This window comes from Podarcis muralis, chromosome 3 (genome assembly GCF_964188315.1).
Source record: "Podarcis muralis chromosome 3, rPodMur119.hap1.1, whole genome shotgun sequence".
Taxonomy (NCBI): domain Eukaryota; kingdom Metazoa; phylum Chordata; class Lepidosauria; order Squamata; family Lacertidae; genus Podarcis; species Podarcis muralis.
The window spans coordinates 93787626-93809415 of NC_135657.1; the positions used below are offsets into that span (position 1 = coordinate 93787626).

Here is a 21790-nt window from a genome sequence, read left to right on the forward strand (position 1 = left end):
TATTATGTTGCGCAAGGAGACTTACGTTTCGCAAGGCACATGGCGCCACATTCTCTTTTACCAGCCATTTTTATTTATTGCTTTTACTTCCATCCCTCACACAAAAACACAAGCGCATGTAATCCCCCATCTTATTAAGAAAAACAACACTAATGTTTGTTTGTTTGTTATTTGTTAAATTTGTATACTTCCCTATACCCACAGTTCTCAGGGTGTTTTCAACATAAAATTATAATATAAAAACACAAAAAATACATAATCACTAGAAACAAGCAACAGTTTTTCCAGTTTTATGACCGTTCGCCTGTATTAGTTTACAAAAGTATTTGTATGTCACATCAGAAACATCAAGGTGGTGTACGGCAATATATACAGAACGAAACAATACAAAATAATCTTCAAGATGCCTGCCTAATCTTAATAAAACTTAAACCAAATAGGCACGTCTTTTCCATAGCATTTATTATGGTTATTTATTGAATTTATATACCGCCCTATACCCGGGGGTCTCAGGACGGTACACAGAATAAAATCAAGATATAAAACCACAAAAGACATAATAAAAATAAAAACAACAACCCACTAGCCCCCCCACAAAACCCCCCACACATTTAGCATCGCTAAACACCTGGCTTCTAGCCCAGGGCAGTTGGACCTCTGAAACACGGGGGACAAATCCTGCTCCTCCACATGATCTCAGTGATGGAGCTGGGATATAAGGACTCAGGCAGCCCTTAAGGTATCCTGGACACAAGTAGTTCAAAGGCTTTGTATATTAATACGAGAGACTTGAACCTGGGCAGCCAATGCAGGTGATCTAGGAGAGTGGTCACACACTGCCAGCCCTCTCTGCCCCCATCAGTAGTCTAGCTGCTGCATTCTCAATAGCTGAAGCTTCAGGTGCGACACAGCACATAATCTGGAAGTTACCAGATAGCTCAGTATGGCGGTGATAACACCCAACGCGGCAGGTTCGATCCCTGCATGGGACTGCTGCCTATTCCTGCAATTGCAGAGGGTTGAACTAGACAATCCTTAAGGTCCTTTCCAACTCTACAATTCTATTAATTATAGTTTCCTTTTACAAAATAATAATACTATGTGTGTCCAGCCAGAGTTAACGGATCATTGCTGGTGTATGGAATAAATGGCGACCACACACACACACACACACACACACATATATATATATTAAAAGCTTGTGCCATTTTATTTCTTCTGTTGTGTTCCAATGGCACATTAGCCACTGCTGGGCCATTAGTCTCTTTGAGAGTTCCCCCATTTTTTGGCGGTAGCACATTTAGTTTCCTATGTATTGCTAAAGTCTTCGCCAAATACAATCTTTTCACTCTTGGTAATTTAGTAATGCTCCAGTGATGTCTGTGTGTGCTTGATGTCCGGCTATATCTTCGACTTCACAGCATTTATCTGAAAGTGTTGATGACAGCTGCCTCCGTGCATGTAAATAAGTATCTGAGCGCTTGTGTCCTTGACACCATGGGCCTTCCTCTTTATACATTTAAGCCTCACTGACCTTAGGTATTGCTGGTTAATATGTAGTCTTCCTCTGCAAACCCAAAGACTTAGGAAGACATGGTGTGACAGTTCAAATCTTCTTCTGTGTTTAAGTCTTTGGGAAGATGTTTTATCCAAGCCGATGTATACACAGTGCTGATTTTGTTGCTGGTGCAAGCCATTATTTAAATATACAGTGACTGAAAGCTAATTCCCACTTGTGGGGAAATGTACACCTGTTTTGCTTGCAGCAGTCCACAGTCACACCCAAAGAAGCTAAAATACATATCGTTCTCTCTTGAGGGTGGAAGAAATGGATACTGTTCATGGTTTCAGTGCACATGTGGTAAACAGACAGGTTTGGTCACCATTCTAGTGCCATATCTGCTTTGCTCCAGACGTATTTTCCTCCTCGCTTGAAAAACATATTTTCATCAAATCCACTGAATTTTATTGCGTCTTCTACACCTACATTCAGGATAGATCGGGAAGGCTCTTTCCGGCCATTTGCACAGTTTAGAAAACGCATCTGGGTAGAGGGGTGGACAGAGAGGAGAATTAAGAACATATATAGCAGATCCCACAAAACAAATGCCCACATCCCAGACATTGAGATTAAAGTTGCTGGGACACCCCTGGTGCCTTACTCCAAATGTATGTAAAGAAGTATGCAGTGAAGATCCACAGAGGAACATTTTAAATAAATGCATTTCCCACCCTTAAACCACAGAGCCTAGGACTTGCCAATCAGAAGGTTGGCGGTTCGAATCCCCGTGACGGGGTGAGCTCTCGTTGCTCGGTCCCTGCTCCTGCCAACCTAGCAGTTCGAAAGCACGTCAAAGTGCAAGTAGATAAATAGGTACCGCTCCAGCGGGAAGGTAAACGGCATTTCCGTGTGCTGCTCTGGTTCGCCAGAAGCGGCTTAGTCATGCTAGGTGGGTCTCCTAATTTGGCCTGTGAGGCAGTTTTCCCCAGACCACACTGCAGATTTCATATGTGACATCAAATGTGGGACAGGTAAAGATGGGGCTGTGAAAGAACAATCCCCACTGATTTAAGTGAGACTTGTCCAGCCAAGTAAGTGTAGGGCAAAGGCTGATATTTTGCCCCATAGATGGAATGAACATTTCAAGTTGTGGTTGGGGGGGGGGGTAAATAAGACAACAAAAGAAAACAACTTACATATTCATCCAGAATTAAGTATGAATCTCTCATCTGTTAAATTAAAAAGGGGGATGGAGTAAAAAATAATAATATTAAAACATATCTGTAGGTTTGAAGATTGGTGAGCAGTAATAATGACAGATTTTACCTAAGCTATAGGATCGTTGTTTTTCTAATAACTTAAACCTGTATATAAATTGCATAGAACTGATCTATGCTTTAAGACAAAAACAACTTCATTGGGTATAAGGGGATCGCTCTCTGTCTTAAAGTGCTTTCAATCTAAAATTCAACAGAGAGAAAACATAAAGGGGATGGTTTATCTTCAAACATTAAATGAGGGGGGAACCCCCTAAAATTTTCAGAATGCTGAATTCTATACCCAATCCCAGTTTCTTCTGTTATACCTCACAGTTATAAAATAATACATGACAGCATTCATCAACAACAGCTCTATTACTACCACAATTTTGTCCTCTTAACTATTTTGAAAAAAATGAGCTAATGTTTAAGAAGTGAGTAAACCAACAAAGCTACCCTCTCTGCCAACCCAGCAGTTTGAAAGCACACCAGCGCAAGTAGATAAATAGGTACCGCTGCAGCAGGAAGTTAAATGGTGTTTCCATCTGCTCTGGCACTCGTCACAGGGCTCCGTGCGCCAGAAGCAGTTTAGTCATGCTGGCCACATGACCTGGAAAAGCTATCTGCGGACAAATGCCAGCTCCCTGAAAGCCAAGATGAGCACCACACCCCATAGTCGAATTCAACTGGACTTAACCGTCCAGGGTTCCTTTACCTTTTACCCTCCCTGATGAAACAGACTGTATCAGAAGCTGCTTTAACACTGCTGCAATGCCAGGATATTGTTAAGGCTTAATGTTTTCCACCTATCCGTCCAAGCCCTACCCATCTGGAGTGCTTATCATACAGCGCTGCAAGCTTACAAGAATTCTAGCCGACGTGGCCCCCATTTCCAGCAGGGGAAAAAGCAATAAACTTTGTGCCTGCGTTTTTCTGCTAGCAAGCTCCTTTCAAAATACAAAACCAAACCATTAGCATTTTTAGTTTTCAAGATAAAAAGGTCTTTTCTCAGAGTTGATGAATAGTCTGCATTAGAAGAACTTTACCTTTTGATTAGATTCGGGCACCAAGCACGAGACATCTTTATGACGATGCAGGAATCGTTCAAAATCTTTGTCGCTGATGACAAATCTCTCCGCTTCTCTCAGAGCCTCTTCCCCTGTATTTTCTCCTTCGATGAGCAGGCACTGAAATACCTGTGAGATAGCAGAGTGTATGATTAAGAGAGGATGTTTGTCGGTCACACAAACACCCTGGCAAAACAATGATCTGATGGAGAGACTCTCGGTAGTCTCTTTTTACACAGTAATAGACCATGGGTAAACTATACGATAAGGGATGCGGGTGGTGCTGTGGGTTAAACCACAGAGCCTAGGGCTTGCTGATCAGAAGGTCAGCGGTTCGAATCCCCGCAATGGGGTGAGCTCCCGTTGCTCGGTCCCTGATCCTACCAACCTAGCAGTTCGAAAGCACATCAAAATGCAAGTAGATAAATAGGTATCGCTCCATCGGGAAGGTAAACGGAGTTTCCGTGCGCTGCTTTGGTTCGCCAGAAGTGGCTTAGTCATGCTGGCCACATGACCTCCCTCAGCTGTACACTGGCTCCCTCAACCAATAAAGCAAGATGAGCGCAGCAACCCCAGAGTCGGTCACGACTGGACCTAATGGTCAGGGTCCCTTTACCTTTACCTTTAAACTATACAATAGTGACTGGAGGCTCACTTACTGTCACCTATGAGAAAACACACCCACAGCATTTTGCCACCCACACCAGCCAGTAGGTCCATTATCCTCCTAGAGCAGCAACAGAATCACCAGTCTCTTCAGGCGTTACGCGTGTGAAGAGGATGAATGTGATGAAAGGGGCTGTGCAGCTGTATGTCTAGCCTCATCCTCACCACTGTGTCGGGCATAAATTCTGAAGCAACCAGTCTGCTTTATGATTGGAAGCTCCTGGCTCAATTGAGAACTGGGAGGAGCCACACAACCAGTTCTATTTTACTAGGGCCAAACTTTCATTTAGGCCAGAACTCTGTTCTCAGATGCTCATAGGAAGCTTGTAAGCAGAACCTGAGTGCATTGCAGCAATCCTCTGTCAGGGATGGAGTTTTATTGGTGCAGAATCTTCCTGGATTCACGAGAACATTATTGTACTTTCTAGTCAAACATGACCGCAGCTGGTGTTTTTCCCCTGTGAGCCATGTGAGAACTCAAGATCGGTGCTCAGAGACAGGGAGATATAAACCTGCCGCTGAGCACATTATCCTTTCTTCTTACTTTACTTTGGGTCTGTATATACCATGTATTTTTTGCTTCTGCTGAATCGATTCACAGCAGCTGGTATTTAGGAATATGCTGCCTCAAACAGTGGAGGTAGAACACAGCCGTTATGTTCTAATGTGTCCTGGGACCTCACGGTGAAGGGCAAGTAAGAAATCTTATAACGAAATGAAAGCATTTTGCTGAAAAGAAGAGGTTCTTACCTTCCAACGGACAGGGTTTAGAGCTTTAATGTGCTCGTTCATATCCTCTTCCATGTTGAATCTGTTAATCACGGAGTTTATTTTGAAAGCCACACCATAATCTTGGCACCACTTCTTCAGTTTTTGGAGATTCTCAACATGGCTTTTCCTCCCTTGCCCACGGCCAATCAAAACATTGACTTCCTCGCAGAAGCTGTCACACGACACTGCAAGTATGTCTAGGTATTTCCCTGAAAGAGACAATGTTCGCCCATGAACACCATGAGGCAAGGTGAGGCAAGAGCCCCAGGTAGAAAGAGCCCTAGGGGCAGCAGATCCCAATGCAGATCTTTCTTCAGGGCCGGCCCACCCATGAGGCAAGGTGAGGTGACTGCCTCAGGCAGAAGGATATACCAGGGCAGCAGTTCCTGATGTTGATCTTTCTTCCCTCCTTGTTCATGATGTAGATCTTTCCTCACCCCTTGTTTCTTGGGGCTACTTTGGGGTCTGCTTCAGGTGGCAAAATGTCTTGGGCCAGCCTTGATCCACACTATGGGCCAATGATTCATATCCTATTCAATCCCAAGTTATTTTCACAGGCTGGACCAGAAAATAACACACAATGTGCTTTTGGATTGTAATTAACTTTTCTTCCATTTATCTATAAATTCCTTACCAAAGCGTCAATCGAGCTCAACATTATTTTGACAACCATGAATTCATTCATTCAACAAATCTAATACATTACTGCCCCTCTTGCTGGTTGCCCTGGAAGAGGCAAACTTATGGGAGTTTTACTAAAATAGTAATAAACCTAGATGCTTTTAATTAATTAATTGAACAGGTATCCAATCGCCCAAACAGAGCAACTTATAGCTGAGGCCAAAAAGAAGCAGAAATAAATTAGGGCTCATCCATACTGCTGGGTAATGCAGACAACAAGCTTTGGTGCCTCCATTAATTCTCCACAGTTCACACATCCTCCTCATACTTCCCCATCCCTCAATCCAGATTTTCTCATCCCTAACCCTTTTCAGAGCATCCCTGGTGTGAGAGAAAACCCTGGAAATCTCACCGGAGCAGAAAAACACCCCCCAAATCAACAATGTGATCTTTTTTTTTTTTTTTTTTTTTTTTTTGCCCCCAGCCACTAGATGAAGGTTAAGCAGGATAAAGGACTAATAACACATTTTCGAACAGAAAAAAAAGAATGGGCCTTGAAACAAAACGTCATGTATCTCTGCTACCCTAGAGAAAGATTCCTGTTCAAGGTTTCAGAATGTCTGGAGAGGCAGCCTTGAGCTGTTCACGCCTCTAGAGCAACGGCTGTCCTGATCCACCAGCTCATTGGAGTGGTTTGGTGCAGAGATACCAAAGGAGTATGTCAAAAATGCCAGTGCGGTCAATTCTAGTGCTTTATTATAGGAAAGAGTGAACTTACAGCCCAGCCGTTGGAGCTCCACTGCCTTTGGAGAAACGGGACAAACACCACAAATGTGGGAGGTCACCATGACTTGTCCGCACCCAAGCAAACTTTAACACATTCCTTATACACAAAGCAGCATGCCAGACCCTCCCACCCATTCACCTGCCTAGTGAGGCCATAGGTGGCAACTATCCAAAGCTTACAGATAAGTTTCCCTCTCTGGGCCAAGAGCCCAGCAACCCAAGGTCCACAGATAAGCACAGCATCAAAGCAAGTGAATAAACGAGCTCATTTTTCCAGGAACTACCAATTAATGTATTGACTACCAAAATGCACACAAAAACCCAAAATGCGCACAAAAAGGCTGTGCTGAAAATTCAATTTATGTGAGTAGTCGTGTATTCAGCATCAAATGCTATTGAGCAAAAGCAAAGAGTAAAAGGTAAAGGGACCCCTGACCATTAGGTCCAGTCGTGGCCAACTCTGGGGTTGCGGCGCTCATCTCTCTTTATTGGCCGAGGGAGCCGGCGTACAGCTTCCGGGTCATGTGGCCAGCATGACTAAGCCGCTTCTGGAGAACCAGAGCAGCGCACGGAAACGCCGTTTACCTTCCCGCCAGAGTGATACCTATTTATCTACTTGCACTTTGACATGCTTTTTAACTGCTAGGTTGGCAGGAGCAGGGACCGAGCAACGGGAGCTCACCCCGTCTCAGGGATTCAAACCACCAACCTTCCGATCAGCAAGTCCTAGGCTCTGTGGTTTAACCCACAGCACCACCCGCATCCCAAAGCTGTTGTAGGGATATAGGTCATTGTCCTGTTGTGCATGGATAGACTGTCTCCGTTGGCTCCATTTACATTCAGAGAACAGGGTCCCTATTAGTACAGTGGTACCTCGGGTTAAGAACTTAATTCGTTCCAGAGGTCCATTCTTAACCTGAAACCGTTATTAACCTGAAGCACCACTTTAGCTAATGGGGCCTCCTGCTGATGTTGCGCCGCCAGAGCACAATTTCTGTTCTCCTCCTGAAGCAAAGTACTTAACCCGAGGTACTTTTTCTGGGTTAGCGGAGTCTGTACCCTGAAGCGTCTGTAACCTGAAGCGTCTGTAACCTGAAGCGTCTGTAACCCAAGGTACTACTGTATTAGTGTTTATCCTTCTGTGGTAAATGGGAGATTATTTCTTTTACTTGTAAAGTAAAGCATCTATGGCCAGCTAGCTCAGTAGGTACAGCACGAGATGCTTGATCTCAGGGTCGTGGGTTTGAGCCCTACATTAGGAGGAAGCTTCCTGCCCAGCAGGGAGGGTTGGTCTAGATGACCCTCCCGGCCCCTTCCAACTCGATGATTCTCCTGCGCTCTCTCTTACCATAGCATCTGAACCATCTTTCCTTGATCATACTTCCGTTGCTCACAATGCTAACGCTCGGCAGCTGAAGGTCTTCCTTGCAGAACTGGACCAGCTTCCCAACAAATTCTCCTCTCTCGTGCAGAAACGGCTCCCCTCCTGAAAAGTTTATTTTCTCCATGCCTAGGATGCAGAAGTAGGTGTGGGGGGGAGAGTAAGTCGAAAGCATATTCTGACAATTGCACATGCAGTGTGTATGTGTTTGTGTGTATTGTCACGAGGGCTGACAGGAAGTGCTGCAGGTCAAGAAGAGGCCAGAGTCGTGCTTATGCACAGCTCACAAACTTAACATATAGAATAAGAGAACAAGAAGAACATATGTTTAAAGTTTATTGTATATATGGGAAATAATTGTGTACAGCTGAACATGCTAGCAGCATTAAGACAAATTCATCAGTATACTGTAAAATGGTTTTGATGGATGCAATAATGGAAGACTGTACTCAATGTGTAAAATATGAAGGGATTTATGATATGCAAAGGATGCGGGTGGCCTGTGGGTTAAACCACAGAGCCTAGGACTTGCCGATCAGAAGGTCGGCGGTTCGAATCCCCATGACGGGGTGAGCTCCCGTTGCTCAGTCCCTGCTCCTGCCAACCTAGCAGTTCGAAAGCCCCTCAAAGTGCAAGTAGATAAATAGGTACCGCTCCGGTGGGAAGGTAAACAGCATTTCTGTGCACTGCTCTGGTTTGCCAGAAGCGGCTTAGTCATGCTGGCCACATGACCTGGAAGCTGTACGCTGGTTCCCTCGGCCAATAAAGCGAGATGAGCACCACAACCCTAGAGTCGTTTGCAACTGGACCTAATGGTCAGGGGTCCCTTTACCTTTACTTTATGATATGTAAAATGAACCACGGAAAGAGAAGAATGGAAGTCAGTGATATCTTAAGGATGTAAAATGAGTATTTTAAATTGTAAAACAGAAAGCTTAATAAAATTATATACAAAAGAAGAGTTTGGAGTCTTGGAATGCAATCGTTTTGTCTTGATTATTGCAAACGAAAGGCCGTGTGCAATTAATCTAGGCTGCAATCTTATACATATTCACACCGGGACAAATCCACTTGAACTTGCGATGGAGACAAACATCAAGCGGTCCCACCCTTTGCCCGGTTGAACTACTGTCTGCCTAAACAACAAACAGCAGGACTCCCTCCTGGAGGAAAAGCACCAGCTATCTAGCTAGTACAGGAGCCAACTCCTAGGGGCTGAGGTCCCTTCCAGTCCCCCATAAAATATTTGAGATGTTGGCTCACCCACCCACCCTGCCCAAAGTTGATGGGCATTGCTATTCAAATAGTGGGCGCGCCCAGCATCTTGTGATCGATTATGCGGGGCGGCGCTTGCTTGGGTACCCCCGATGTTTTATTCAGGTGGGTAGCTAGCCAGACAGCCCCGGGTCACCCACTCACTCACTCACCCGCCTGCTTGAGCAAGCTGAGTCCTCTCTTGGCTTCCTGCAGGGGCAACACGAAGGAGGTCTTGGCTGTGTGGAAGCAGAAGCCGCACTTGTAGTTGCACTGCCGGGTGAAGTGGTAGTTGACGCTGAGCGGCACCGGCGTCCCGGAGGGGCTCCCTTTCTCCGGGGCGGGCAGGCGGCGCCCGGGAGCCCCCCAGAGCCAGAGGGGCGCCAGGCTGCTCCAGAGCGCGGCCAGAGCGCGGAGCAGGAGGCCGAGCAGGTGGCGGGGAGGCGAGAGCATCATCCTCGTTACGCACACAGGCGCTCCTCTCCGAGGCTTCACTGCGCGGCGGGGGGCGAGCCGGCGGCTTTTTAGCGAGCAGATAACGGGACGGCGGGGCTGCGAGGAGGAGGAGGAGGAGAGTTTCGGTTTCCATTTCCCGAGAAACTAAAATTGGCCCGGGGTTGCCAAGGGCGCGAGGACTCGCTCGGTTGCCTATGCAAAGGCACACCCACTAGCAGCCCCCACGCGCGCACAACACACACAGAGAACACACCTAGCAGGAGTCTTTCCTTTTTAGTTAGTATACAGCCGTGATTCATTCATGACTCTACTTCCGTGCAAAAGGGAGCCCAACTTTTCATGCGGAATCTTACCTGTCCTGACTGCGAAAGTGAAGCTGGTGCTTCATATGATTTGGAAGTCTAGAAATGGAGCACATCCCACCCTCAAATAATTTGTGCCTCTGCTGATACTGCCTGTCATTTGAATGCTCAAACCCCCCCCCCCATTTTTAGAACTGCGCATTACAGTATCCTCTTTCCAAGCGCACGTTCCCCCACACCAAGTCCATGTTTTGTGTGCACGCTTAAAAAAACAACTTGGATCAAGTCATGATATTAGAAAGTTCGTGAGTAAACATCATTAACCAACGCAGGGAACGGCCGCTCCGTTCATAGTGTGCACGTTTGAGCTTTACTGTATACAGTGGTACCTTGGGTTAAGAACTTAATTCGTTCCTGAGGTCTGTTCTTAACCTGAAACTGTTCTTAACTTGAGGCCCCACTTTAGCTAATGGGGCCTCCTGCTGCCGCTGCACGATTTCTGTTCTTATCCTGAAGCAAAGTTCTTAACCTGAAGCACTATTTCTGGGTTAGTGGAGTCTGTAACCTGAAGCGTATGTAACCTGAAGCGTATGTAACCCGAGGTACCACTGTATTTGAAACGTCCCACGCTTCTCTCCTAGTTTTGGGGGGTCTTTGTGGGGTCCTCGTTTCCGTTTTCCCTATACCCGCGAATGTGAGCTGATTAAAGTTTATTCCAAAACATATCTGCGAAAGCGCCGTGGTTTTCGCTACGAGACCAATGCGGCTGTCCCTTCATTATTATTATTATTATTATTATTATTATTATTAGCCCTCTGGCTGCGTCGCCCCAGCAATCGACAATGCCCAGGGGAAGGGTCAGCTTCACTTTCCCTTCGCGTCAGTTTCCATTCCGTTTTCTGGATCCGATTCTTGCTCCGCTTGGCAAAGAAGCGCCTGCACACACCCGCTCCCTTTCCTCAGCTCCCGCCTAATCAGGACATGCAAAACGCTCCCTGCCAAAGTTCAGGTTCGTTTCTCCCTCTGCAGGAGCGGCTGGTGATGAAGCGAACCTGCTTTTAAAAAGAAGCCCAATGAAAAGTTGCAGAAAGCAACTCGTCCCCCCGGAGCAAAGGCAGTATAGAGAGAGAGAGCGCGCATGCGCCGCCTGGCGGAAACCGCCCCCACTCCTCCTCGATCACTTTCGCGTCCCTGCCTGTTGCGCGCCCCGCTCGGTAAGTTTCGATTCTCTGCGGCGAAGCGATGCTGCGACGGGGCGCCCTCGCTCTGCTGGTGCCGCTCAGACGCCGCTCCGCCATGGCGACGCCTCCCGATCGCCGCTTCGTGGTGGAACTCGCGGGCTCGGAGCTGGTCCATTTCTCCCTGAGCAACGACGACGACAACAACCACCGTGCGCCTCCCCGGTGCTTCCTGCCCCGTCCGGGGAGATGCTACTCCTTCTGCCTCCCGGCGGCGGGGAGCCCCCGGGAGCGGGTCCGGGCTGCCCGGCTGCACCGGCTTCTGCAGCGGAGGCTGAGCCAGGAGCAGCCCTTCGGGGCCGGGAGCGCAGCGCTGGCGCTCCTCTCCTACAGCCCCAGCCGCGAGGCTGCGCTGGAGAGAGGCTTCCTGGTGCAGGACGAGCGGCGGGCGCCCGAGATCGAGCGCTCCCTCGAAGAGCTGCTTCGCCACCTGCTGCCGGCGCCGGTCCACCTTGCGGTATACGAGGTGGCGGAAGGCGGCGAGGTGCGCTGCGCACTGTGGCGCCTTGACGGGGCGGCGCAGGGCAGGCAGCTGGTGCGCAGGGCACGCGTGGTCGCCGAGGAGGAGCCGGCGCTGCATCCTGCCGGCGCGCACCTCCTGGACGACGCCGTGTTCCGCTCTCGGGGAGCTGCCCGGAGGGTCCTGGAGGAGGTGAGTGTTGCTTCTCATGTGCATCTCTTGCTTGTTGCTGTTGTTTAGTCGTTTAGTCATGTCTGACTCTGTGTGACCCCATGGATCAGAGCAGCCAGGCACTCCTGTCTTCCACGGCCTCCCGCAGTTTGGTCAAACTCATGCTGATAGCTTCGAGAACACCATCTCGTCCTCTTCTCCTTGTGCCCTCCATCTTTCCCAGCATGAGGGTCTTTTCCAGGGAGTCTTCTCTTCTCATGAGGTGGCCAAAGTATTGGAGCCTCAGCTTCAATCGATATGTCCTTCCAGTGAGCACTCAGGGCTGATTTCTTTAAGAATGGGTAGGTTTGATCTTCTTGCAGTCCATGGGACTCTCAAGAGTCTCCTCCAGCACCAGAATTCAAAAGCATCAATTCTTTGGTGATCAGCCTTCTTTATGGTCTCTTGCTTAGGCGAATGAAATAACTCCCAGGATTGGCAGAATGGGCAGCCTTCAGGTGCCGGTACTCACCATCAAGCTGTTACAATAAATGCCACAATTTTTAACAACAAAAAAGAGGTTCCTGTTATTTCCCCCCATGAAAGGGGTACAAGGCAGCTTACAGCTAAAAACAGCTGAAAAGCGTAAAAAGAAACCAATCATTTTTTTAAAAAAATGATTTAATAAAATTGAACCCCCCCTCTCTTTCTCTATTGAAAACGTACAATCACAACAAAGCAGCATGGCACCACCTCCCTTGTTAAAAGCAGTCAATTCCAAAATGCCTGTTGGAACAAGGTCTTCTTCACTTGCTGGAAAAGTATAGAATCAAAGAGGCACCCCAAGGGTCATCTAGTCCAACCCCCTGCAATGGAGGAATACTTTTGCCCAACATGAGACTCGAACCCACAACCCTGAGATTATTAAGAGTCTCATGCTTTACTGAGGGAGCTATCCAGCAGCTGCTATAGTAGCATTTTTTCTTCCCTCTCTGTTTCCTTTAATGCCCAAATGAATCTCTCTCTGCACTGTCCCTGTTTCAGGGAATTCAAACATATCTTGGCCTCCCAGCAAGGGGACTGGGCAGGCTGTCATTGGGACATTCCAAAGAACCCCAGGAAACAAACGCTATTGAGTCGCCCCATCGCTATCTCCCAGAGCTCTCACAAGCTTTTGTGACAGACCTTTAAATGCTCCCCCATAGACATTGCTGAGGCTTCAGTCCCCGAGTTATTGATAAGCAACTGCTTCTTTAGTAAATACATGCTTTCCTTACAGTGCACTTCTCTCATTCCTGAGGCCAAAGCAGTCCTTGATCTGGTGGATCAGTGCCCTCAGCATCCAAAGAAGGGCGATTTCCCAGTGATAGTTATCGAGGGTCTGGATGCAACAGGTAAGAGTTTAAGGCAAAACTCAAAAGGCGTGAATAAACCTGTGAGCTCTGCAACAGAATGTTGCAGTGAGAAGGGATTCAGGGTTTCAGCTGCTCCACCCAGGTCTCTGTCCATCCCCAACAGTCAACTTTCAGTGGCCACTGAGCACATTTGGTCTTCATTGGACGGTTCTTGGGGCTCCCCCTTGATAGGGCTGCTCCAAGAAGGTTGGGTCTCTCTGTTGATGATGCTAAACCTGCAATCCTATTCACACACTCAGGATGACCCTAATTCGTCAGGCATGGGAGAAGAACAGCAAGAGCACAGGCCACCAAACATGTCTCGAGGGTGAAGGAAGGAATCAGAGTAGGGTGGAAGACAACTGATGTCTTCATCTCACCAAAAGAACCATCAGTGCCAGGAAGGAGGGAAAAACAGGCCATTTAATTCACTCAGGCACATTTACATTGTTTGCCTCCTCCATGAGAAGTTCTGGAGGGTGGCTACACAAGAATGGGCCTTTTCTGTGGTGGTTCCCCATCTGTAGAGGTACAAAGGTAAAGGTCAAAGACCCCTGGACGGTTAAGTCCAGTCAAAGGAAACTGAGGGGTTGCCGTGCTCATCTCAGTTTCAGGCCATGGGAGCCGGCGTTCGTCCGCAGACAGCTTTCTGGGTCATGTGGCCAGCATGACTAAACTGCTTTTGGCACAACAGAACACCATGACAAGTGCCAGAGTGTATGGAAACGCAGTTTACCTTCCCGCTGCAGTGGTACCTATTTATCTACTTGTACTGGGGTGCTTTCGAACTGCTAGGTTGGCAGGAGCTGGGACAGAGCAACGGGAGCTCACCCCGTTGCAGGGATTCAAACTGCTGACCTTTTGATCGGCAAGCCCAAGAGGCTCAGTGGTTTAGGCCACAGCTCCACCCACATCCCTCTGCCATCTGTGGAATGCTTTCCCCAGGGAAGCTCACCTGGCATCTTCTTTACATATTCTTAGGCAGTGGCGTAGCGTGGGGGGTGCAGGGGGGGCCGGCCGCACCGGGCGCAACATCTGGGATTAGGGCAAATCCACAGGTTAGGGGGCGCAAATCCACGGGTTAGGGGGCGCAAATCCACGGGTTAGGGGGCGCAAATTACTTGCCTTGCCCCGGGTGCTGACAACCCACGCTACGCCACTGTTCTTAGGCACCAGGCAAAAACGTTTCTCTCCAGCCAGGAATTCTGTGGCTTTTTAAATGTGTCTGTGGGAGGGGACTTATTGGTTGGTTTTGTTTTATTATGTATTTTGTGTTCCTATTTTGTATTTTTCTGTTGTGAACCACCCTGGAATCTTTGGATGAAGGGTGGTATACCAATTTAATCAAACAAATAATAATAATAATAATAATAATAATAATAATAATAATACATTACACCCTGCAATTTCTGGTTGAACAGTATGCATTTTTTTTAAGTACTTATACAGATGTTACAAAATTCAAGAGGCTTTCAGAGGATGCTTTTGTCTCTGTTGAACTTCTTAGATCAACTCTTGCACTGTGCCGTGAATAAAGGACACTGTCTTCCTTGTATTATATATAGGCAAAACAACATTGACTCAAGCTGTGAAGGATTCGCTGAATGCTGTTCTCTTGAGGTCTCCTCCGCCTAGCGTCAGCCAGTGGAGAAAGATATTTGATGATGAACCAACGCTCATACGGAGGGCATTTTATGCTCTGACCAATTACATCCTTGCTTCCGAAATAGCGAAAGCATCCTCTAAGTTACCAGTGATCGTAGACAGGTTGGTAAAAAAGAAATATTCTCTTCATTGCACATTATCCAAAAGAACTTGGGAGCCCTTTTTCTGTCTGTACAGTGGTACCTTGGGTTAAGAACTTAATTCATTCTGGAGGTCTGTTCTTAACCTGAAACTGTTCTTAACCTTAAGCACTACTTTAGCTAATGGGGCCTCCTGCTGCTGCTGTGCCGGCGCTGCACGATTTTGTTCTCATCCTGAAGCAAAGTTCTTAACCCGAGGTACTATTTCTGGGTTAGCGGAGGCTGTAACCTGAAGAATATGTAACCTGAAGCGTATGTAACCTGAAGCGTATGTAACCCCGAGGTACCACTGTATATAATTACATTACCTGTTTCCTGTATGGGGCCACCATTGGCATTATTTTTGCCCTACTTGCCATCGTTCTGCTTTAGAGTCTTAGAAAGCAAAAGCATGTATAATATAACCAGTCAATCACCCCTTGTTTTGATTGGCTGGATCTCACTCTTACCTGAAGTTAACAGGCCTGAATCCAGAGGACTTGTTGCTTGCACTCAAGGAAGATTGAACGTGTGTTTCTCACAGCAGCTACCCTTTCCAGGATTCTCTGGAGGAAGCCATGACTGTCAAAGTGGTACAGACGTACAGTGGTGCCTCGCAAGACGAAATTAATCCGTTCCGCGAGTCTCTTCGTCTTGTGGTTTTTCCGTCTTGCGAAGCACGGCTATTAGCGGCTTAGCGGCTATTAATGGCTTAGCGGCTTTAAGAAAAAGGAAACAAACTCGCAAGAACTCGCAAGACGATTCGTCTTGCGAAGCAAGCCCATAGGGAAATTCGCATTGCGGAATGACTCAAAAAACGGAAAACCCTTTCATCTAGCGAGTTTTTCGTCTTGCGAGGCACCACTGTATTTTAAATGTGCATGGCAGAGATGTGACCAACGTCACCATCCCTTAAACCAGGGTTGGCCAACTCACAAAAGACTGCGATCTATTTTCAGAATTAAAATCTGACAATGATCTACCCCTGCTTTTTGGGGTTCAGGGCAAAGTTGTTGAGCTTTTTTAAGGGAGGATGAAAGCTCCAATTCTTAGGAGGGAAGTTCTGTTTCTGGGGGGGTTAAAGGGGCAAGGGTCTAAGGAAAAAAGCTGCTCACAATAATATCGCTTTTAATGAAAACAGCCACAGGGAGAAAGCTCCGTCTTCCCTTCCACTGATCAGACAACAATGGAGGGCAGGGCGAGAAGGCGGGGCAGGAGTCACTTTCAACGCCGCTGAGGAAAGGGAGCCACAGATCGACCCGCGATCTACCAAAACCTCGCACGGATCTACCAGTAGATCGCGATCGACCTGTTGGACATCCCTGCAGGCTTAGACTAACCTACCTCACACATGGTTCTTATGAGGCTAGCCCTTCGTATAGACTGCTTTAAATGCCTCTTGAGAAGAGATGTAGTCCAAAATGAGAATGAAGGCCACATAACGGATTTTAGTTAAATGCAGAGTCGCCTATTTGCACAGCTCATTCTATGCACCTAGTGTTGAATTTTCTTGAAACCTTCAAATGCCTCAAGTTTCACCCACACCCGTAATTTGATAGGTATTGGCACAGCACTGCCGCGTATGCAGTTGCCACCGAAATAAGTGGGAAAGTGCAGAATCTCCCTCCTCTGCATCATGAAGTATACCACTGGCCCGAAGACCTCCTAAAACCAGATGTTGTTCTACTGCTAACTGTTAGTCCTGAGGAAAGAATCCGGAGACTGAAGGGACGAGGGATGGAGAAAACAGAGGAGGAGACTGAGCTAGAAGCTAATACTTGTTTCCGTCAAAAGTATGTATTAAACCCATAATATTGTTGTAAGCTTGGCCAGAGAACTGGAGCGGATGAACTCAAGGGCCCCTTTCAACTCTTGATTCTATGATTGTAGGTAAAGGTAAAGGTACCCCTGCCTGTACGGGCCAGTCTTGACAGACTCTAGGGTTGTGCGCCCATCTCACTCTATAGGCTGGGGGCCAGCGCTGTCCGGAGACACTTCCGGGTCACGTGGCCAGCGTGACAAGCTGCATCTGGCGAGCCAGCGCAGCACACGGAACGCCGTTTACCTTCCCGCTAGTAAGTGGTCCCTATTTATCTACTTGCACCCGGGGGTGCTTTCGAACTGCTAGGTTGGCAGGCGCTGGGACCGAGCGACAGGAGCGCACCCCGCCGCGGGTTGTAAGGTACTGCTAAAATGGACAAACCAGTCGGTCAGCTCTATCCCGGCATATTGCTTTGTTAGGTCAACAACCTGATGCTGTGTTGCCTGGGAACCAAGATGGCTGAAAAAGGTTTAGGTGTTGGTTGAGGAGGAATGCCTGTATAGAGAAAGCAGAGCTGTCAGAGGGGAGCCACACCCTGTGCAGAGAAGGCAAAAGAGAAGAATTGAGCTGGACATTTTTTTAAAGAGTTGTTTCAACTGTGGCTCTCCAGAAGTTGTTGGGCTGCAATTCCCTTCAGTCCCAGCCAGTGTGGCAAATATTCAGGGATGATGAGAGTTGTAGTCCAACAACATCTGGAGGTCATAGGTTCCCACTTCATGGCTTACACCAGAGGTCAGCAAGCTTTTTCAGTAGGGGGCCGATCCACTGTCCCTCAGACCTTGTGGGGGGGGGCAGACTATATTTGGGGGGGGGGGTGAATGAATTCCTATGCCCCACAAATAACCCAGAGATGCATTGTAAATAAAAGCACACATTCTACTCATATAAAAACACGCTGATTCCCAGACCATCTGCGGGCCAGATTTAGAAGGCGATTGGGCCGGATCTGGCCCCCAGGCCTTAGGTTGCCTACCCATGGCTTACACCATGTGGCATTTTTAAAGACTTGGATAAGGCCACCTGCCCCAGGCGAGATAGCCTGGAGAAGGAGGCAGGCAGGCAAAGATCCTGCTACCCACTTGCTCCTGAACCAGATCACTTGACCCCTTCACCAACACAGCAGTGACACCCTCTGCCCATTTTATGAGCTATTTTTCATCCTGTCCCCTCTTCTCTCCACCCTGCCACGCTGTCCCTTAGTTCTCCTTAGGAATCCATTTCTTTCAATGTTTTAATTATGGCAGTACTTCAGATGTGTCGTGAAGTCTTTTGACTCCAGTTGGAAAGTGGGATATGCATCTAAAACAGCTCAATTAAGGCTACAATTCTAAACAAACTTTCTAGTGTGAAAGGCCTGTTCAGCTTGGTGTGATTCATGTTGGGTAAACACAGGTGGGGTGGTGCCATGGAGCCACCCATTTGATATCAACACTGTTGCTGGTTACTGGGATAGTGTGAGAGTGTCACGGTGTGGTTGGTGAGGTTGGAGCTGAAAAAGCACAGTGGCAGAGCCAATCAGGCATCCCTGCTGATGCACTTTCATGGCTCCGACCATGCCACCACCCTGGGAGGATAGTACTATAAACTTATCAGTGGATAGCTGAAATCTGTTACAGGAGTCAATCCTAAATACATCGTCTTGGGAGTAGGTTCCTAAGGAGCGAACTGAGTAGCATTGCAATGGAAACATTGTGACTCACTTCTATGTGTGGGTTAAATTTGTACTCTTCCTTACTCTTTTCTGACAGAGTTGAAGAATCTTACAGAAGGATGGAGAATCCGACGTGTCAACCAGTTGACGCCAGTCCCTCTAGAGAAGAGGTTCTCAAAGCTGTTCTGCACCTAGTTAAAAACCAGTGTCATTTACCATAATTGGTTGTGAATGTAGTAGTGCCAGGCTGCTTTGGCATAAAAGGGGTTGCCCCCAAACTTCCCAGCAGATAAGTCTTGAGTAGGAGTGTTAACAACTTCATTTTCTCAAAGAGTGAGAAGCATATTGGATTATATGGGACGGATGCCACATTGTCGTGGGTTAGCCAAAAATCCTATCAATGATAGTTTGCTGATGAGCACCAAGGATTTGTAACAGAAATCTCAGTACAACCAGAGGCAAATCAGGGGTATCTGTTTTTTGGGGAGGGATTTGTTGTCCCTCTCATTTTCACCTGTATTTTAAATTGGTTTTTCTTTTCTTTTCTTTCCCCCTATTATGTTTTTACTGTGATTTTATTGGTGTTAGCCACCCTGAGCCCAGCTCTGGCTGGGGAGGGAGGGGAATAATAATAATAATAATAATAATAATAATAATAATAATAATAATAATGGATATTATTATTATTATTATTTCCCCAGTTTTTCAGGGGACTACAAGGTAAGAGTGAGGGCACTGCTTCTTGCTCTTGCTCTGACTTGGCTTTGTGACAATATCACATGGCCAAACCTGATGGATTACTTAATTTAGCGAACTCATTATGCTGCCTACATGATTCCGCTTTCGCTAGCCCATTTAATAAAAAAATATGGAGCTGAAACTGTGGGTTAGGGAAGACAGCAGTTCTGAAAAGTTGCAAAGCGGTACACCAAAAAGGTAAAAAGGTGGTGATCATGAATTCCACACACACACCCCCTTCAGCTTGGAAAATGTTCACAGGCAGCAATTTGGCACGATCCTAATTCCCAACTCTCACCAAACTTCAGTTACAATTCTTTGCAGGGAGGCTATGACAATTAAGCCATTATAACACTAATGCTTTTTTGTAGAGTCAATCTGCCCAGTGAGTCATAGTCCATAAAAATGTAAAATGATGTCCTGAGAGCTGATTACTCTGATAATTAGAGATATAATTCTGCACTGGGGGGCAGCACGGAATGGTGGATGTGCAAGTCCTTTCGTGCCACACTGCTGCTTTTCTGTGGCTTACGAAGTAACTCACATCGCTCAACTTCATTTTTCCTTCCTTCCCTTTTTTTTGGCACACTCAAGTGGCAGCAAAGAGAGGTGCAGCTCACTGTTTTAAAAAGAAATTGGGGAAACAGGAGTATTTATGCATAGCCCGCTGGGCTGGATTTTGGCTTCAGCAAAAGATCATAAGGAATATTGTTTAGCTCTAAACTTTTAGTTTTGGCCTATATTACCAATGAGGGACGCGGGTGGCACTGTGGGTTAAATCACAGAGCCTAGGACTTGCGGTTCGAATCCCCGCAATGGGGTGAGCTCCCGTATCTCGGTCCCAGCTCCTGCCAACCTAGCAGTTTGAAAGCACATCAAAGTGCAAGTAAATAAATAGGTACCGCTCTGGCGGGAAGGTAAACGGCATTTCCGTGCGCTGCTCTGGTTTGCCAGAAGCGGCTTAGTCATGCTGGCCACATGACCCGGAAGCTGTACGCCGGCTCCCTCGGCCAATAAAGCAAGATGAGTGCCGCAACCCCAGAGTCAGCCACGACTGGACCTAATGGTCAGGGGTCCCTTTACCTTTATATTACCAACGATCATTTGGAGTGGCTGATATCTGAACAATTGCAAATGAAGAAGATTCATGTCTCCTCAAGCAAACTCTATGTAGGAAAGTAATCCTAAACTTTGACTTGTAGTGGGTAGAGCCGAGGGGTCTCTAGCTTTCACTTAAATGAGCCAGTTCACTCTCCCACTTCTCGTGTTTTAATCACCTGAATTTGTCACTGTCCTGCATTTCAACAGGAGGAGTAATGTATCTTGCATGGATTAAAATTGTCATTTCTCTTGCAAAACCTTGGCTGTGCACCTGTTGTCTATGTGATTATGCATGTGCATATAAAATAAACCAGACTACTCATTCAGGGCAGACAGCATGAAAACCTAAGGAGAACTCTGTGTAGTTGTCATCATGACTATTAGTAGTCATTAATAGATGCTTGAAGATGCATTTCCACGAAGAGGAATATTCATATTTCAGATTGCTTGTGCTATAAATTGAAAGATAGCCTCAAAATGTTAACCAGCGGATTTTTGCGAATTTAATGCATATTTCAATTCACTAAAATTGAAGAGCAAAAATTAAGATTAATACTCTAAGGAGTATTTTCTTCACTTATCACTTCCCTCTGTGGCCGCCTATGCTCGTGCTGTGCCCCCCCCCCCATTTATGCATTTTCACCTGTGGCTCCCTTGGAATATCCTGGGCCCACCAGGGGGCCATATGGCCCCCAGCTGGGAAACACTGGACTAAAGCATCACTAACTTGTGCATCTAGAGCAGGGATCAGCAAACTTTTCCAGCAGGAGGCCGGTTCACAGTCCCTCAGACCTTGTGGGGGGCCGGACTATATTTTGAAAAAAAAATAATGAACGAATTCCTATGCCCCACAAATAACCCAGAGATGCATTTTAAATATTAAGCATATAAGAGCAGACTCTTTGTGGCCTTCGTTGACTTGACATCTGCCTTTGACTCAATCTGTAGAGATAGACTATGGAAAAAATTATATGAAACGGACATTGATAGACGACTTTTAAAAATTCTCAGAGAGTTACACACAGATATTACAGTCAAAGTCAGAACTGGGCCATCGGGAACTCTTACGGACCCACTGCCATTGGGGAAAGGGGTCAAACAGGGATGCCCGCTAGCCCCATTTCTTTTTAACTTTTATATAAACGACATTGTTCAGTACATGGCAAAGTACAAGTCATCGGCTCCAGCCCTTGAAGGTAAACGTCTGAATATATTGCTATATGCCGATGACATGGCTTTAATGGCACTCACCTGAAGAGGCCTACGCAGCATGCTGGAGGGGATTGCAGCCTACTGTTCCCATAACTAACTAAAGATAAACTATGACAAAACAAAATTTGTGGTGTTCACTAGAGCTCGCCACACCTTTAGATGGTCTTTAGACGAAC

The 21790-nt window shown here is 46.8% G+C and overlaps 2 protein-coding genes across 3 annotated transcripts; one reads left to right on the forward strand and one right to left on the reverse strand.

The window, feature by feature from the left end:
• Positions 1-153: 153 nt before the first annotated feature.
• Positions 154-11192, reverse strand: RSAD2 (radical S-adenosyl methionine domain containing 2). Of its 2 annotated transcripts, XM_028722482.2 has the most exons (6): positions 9480-11192; positions 8020-8181; positions 5244-5473; positions 3807-3956; positions 2698-2730; positions 154-2044 (listed from the first exon to the last, which is right to left on the reverse strand). In XM_028722482.2, the coding sequence occupies exons 1-6, from the start codon at positions 9760-9762 to the stop codon at positions 1880-1882; spliced, it is 1023 nt and encodes a 340-aa protein (XP_028578315.2). In that variant the 5' UTR covers positions 9763-11192; the 3' UTR covers positions 154-1879. The 2 variants fall into 2 exon arrangements, with proteins under 2 accessions (XP_028578315.2, XP_077782481.1); XM_077926355.1 differs by lacking the exon at positions 8020-8181.
• Positions 11193-11201: 9 nt separating this feature from the next.
• CMPK2 (cytidine/uridine monophosphate kinase 2) lies at positions 11202-21232 on the forward strand. Its single transcript, XM_028722481.2, has 5 exons — positions 11202-11954; positions 13192-13306; positions 14872-15073; positions 16650-16883; positions 18661-21232. Exons 1-5 carry the CDS (start codon positions 11307-11309, stop codon positions 18782-18784), a joined length of 1323 nt encoding a protein of 440 aa, XP_028578314.2. The 5' UTR covers positions 11202-11306; the 3' UTR covers positions 18785-21232.
• Positions 21233-21790: the final 558 nt, after the last annotated feature.

What these genes read in the sequence shown, in the direction of transcription:
- CMPK2 (XM_028722481.2), top strand. Translation starts at nt 11,307, where the DNA reads ATGCTGCGACGGGGCGCCCTCGCTCTGCTGGTGCCGCTCAGACGCCGC. An exon ending in CGAGGGTCTGGATGCAACAG is followed by an intron (nt 13,307 to 14,871) that starts GTAAGAGTTTAA and finishes TATTATATATAG; the next exon opens with GCAAAACAACATTGACTCAA. An exon ending in TTACCAGTGATCGTAGACAG is followed by an intron (nt 15,074 to 16,649) that starts GTTGGTAAAAAA and finishes GTAATTTGATAG; the next exon opens with GTATTGGCACAGCACTGCCG.
- RSAD2 (XM_028722482.2), bottom strand. Translation starts at nt 9,762, where the DNA reads ATGATGCTCTCGCCTCCCCGCCACCTGCTCGGCCTCCTGCTCCGCGCT. An exon ending in TGCCCGAATCTAATCAAAAG is followed by an intron (nt 2,731 to 3,806) that starts GTAAAGTTCTTC and finishes TTAATTTAACAG; the next exon opens with ATGAGAGATTCATACTTAAT. An exon ending in ACTTAATTCTGGATGAATAT is followed by an intron (nt 2,045 to 2,697) that starts GTAAGTTGTTTT and finishes CCCTCTACCCAG; the next exon opens with ATGCGTTTTCTAAACTGTGC.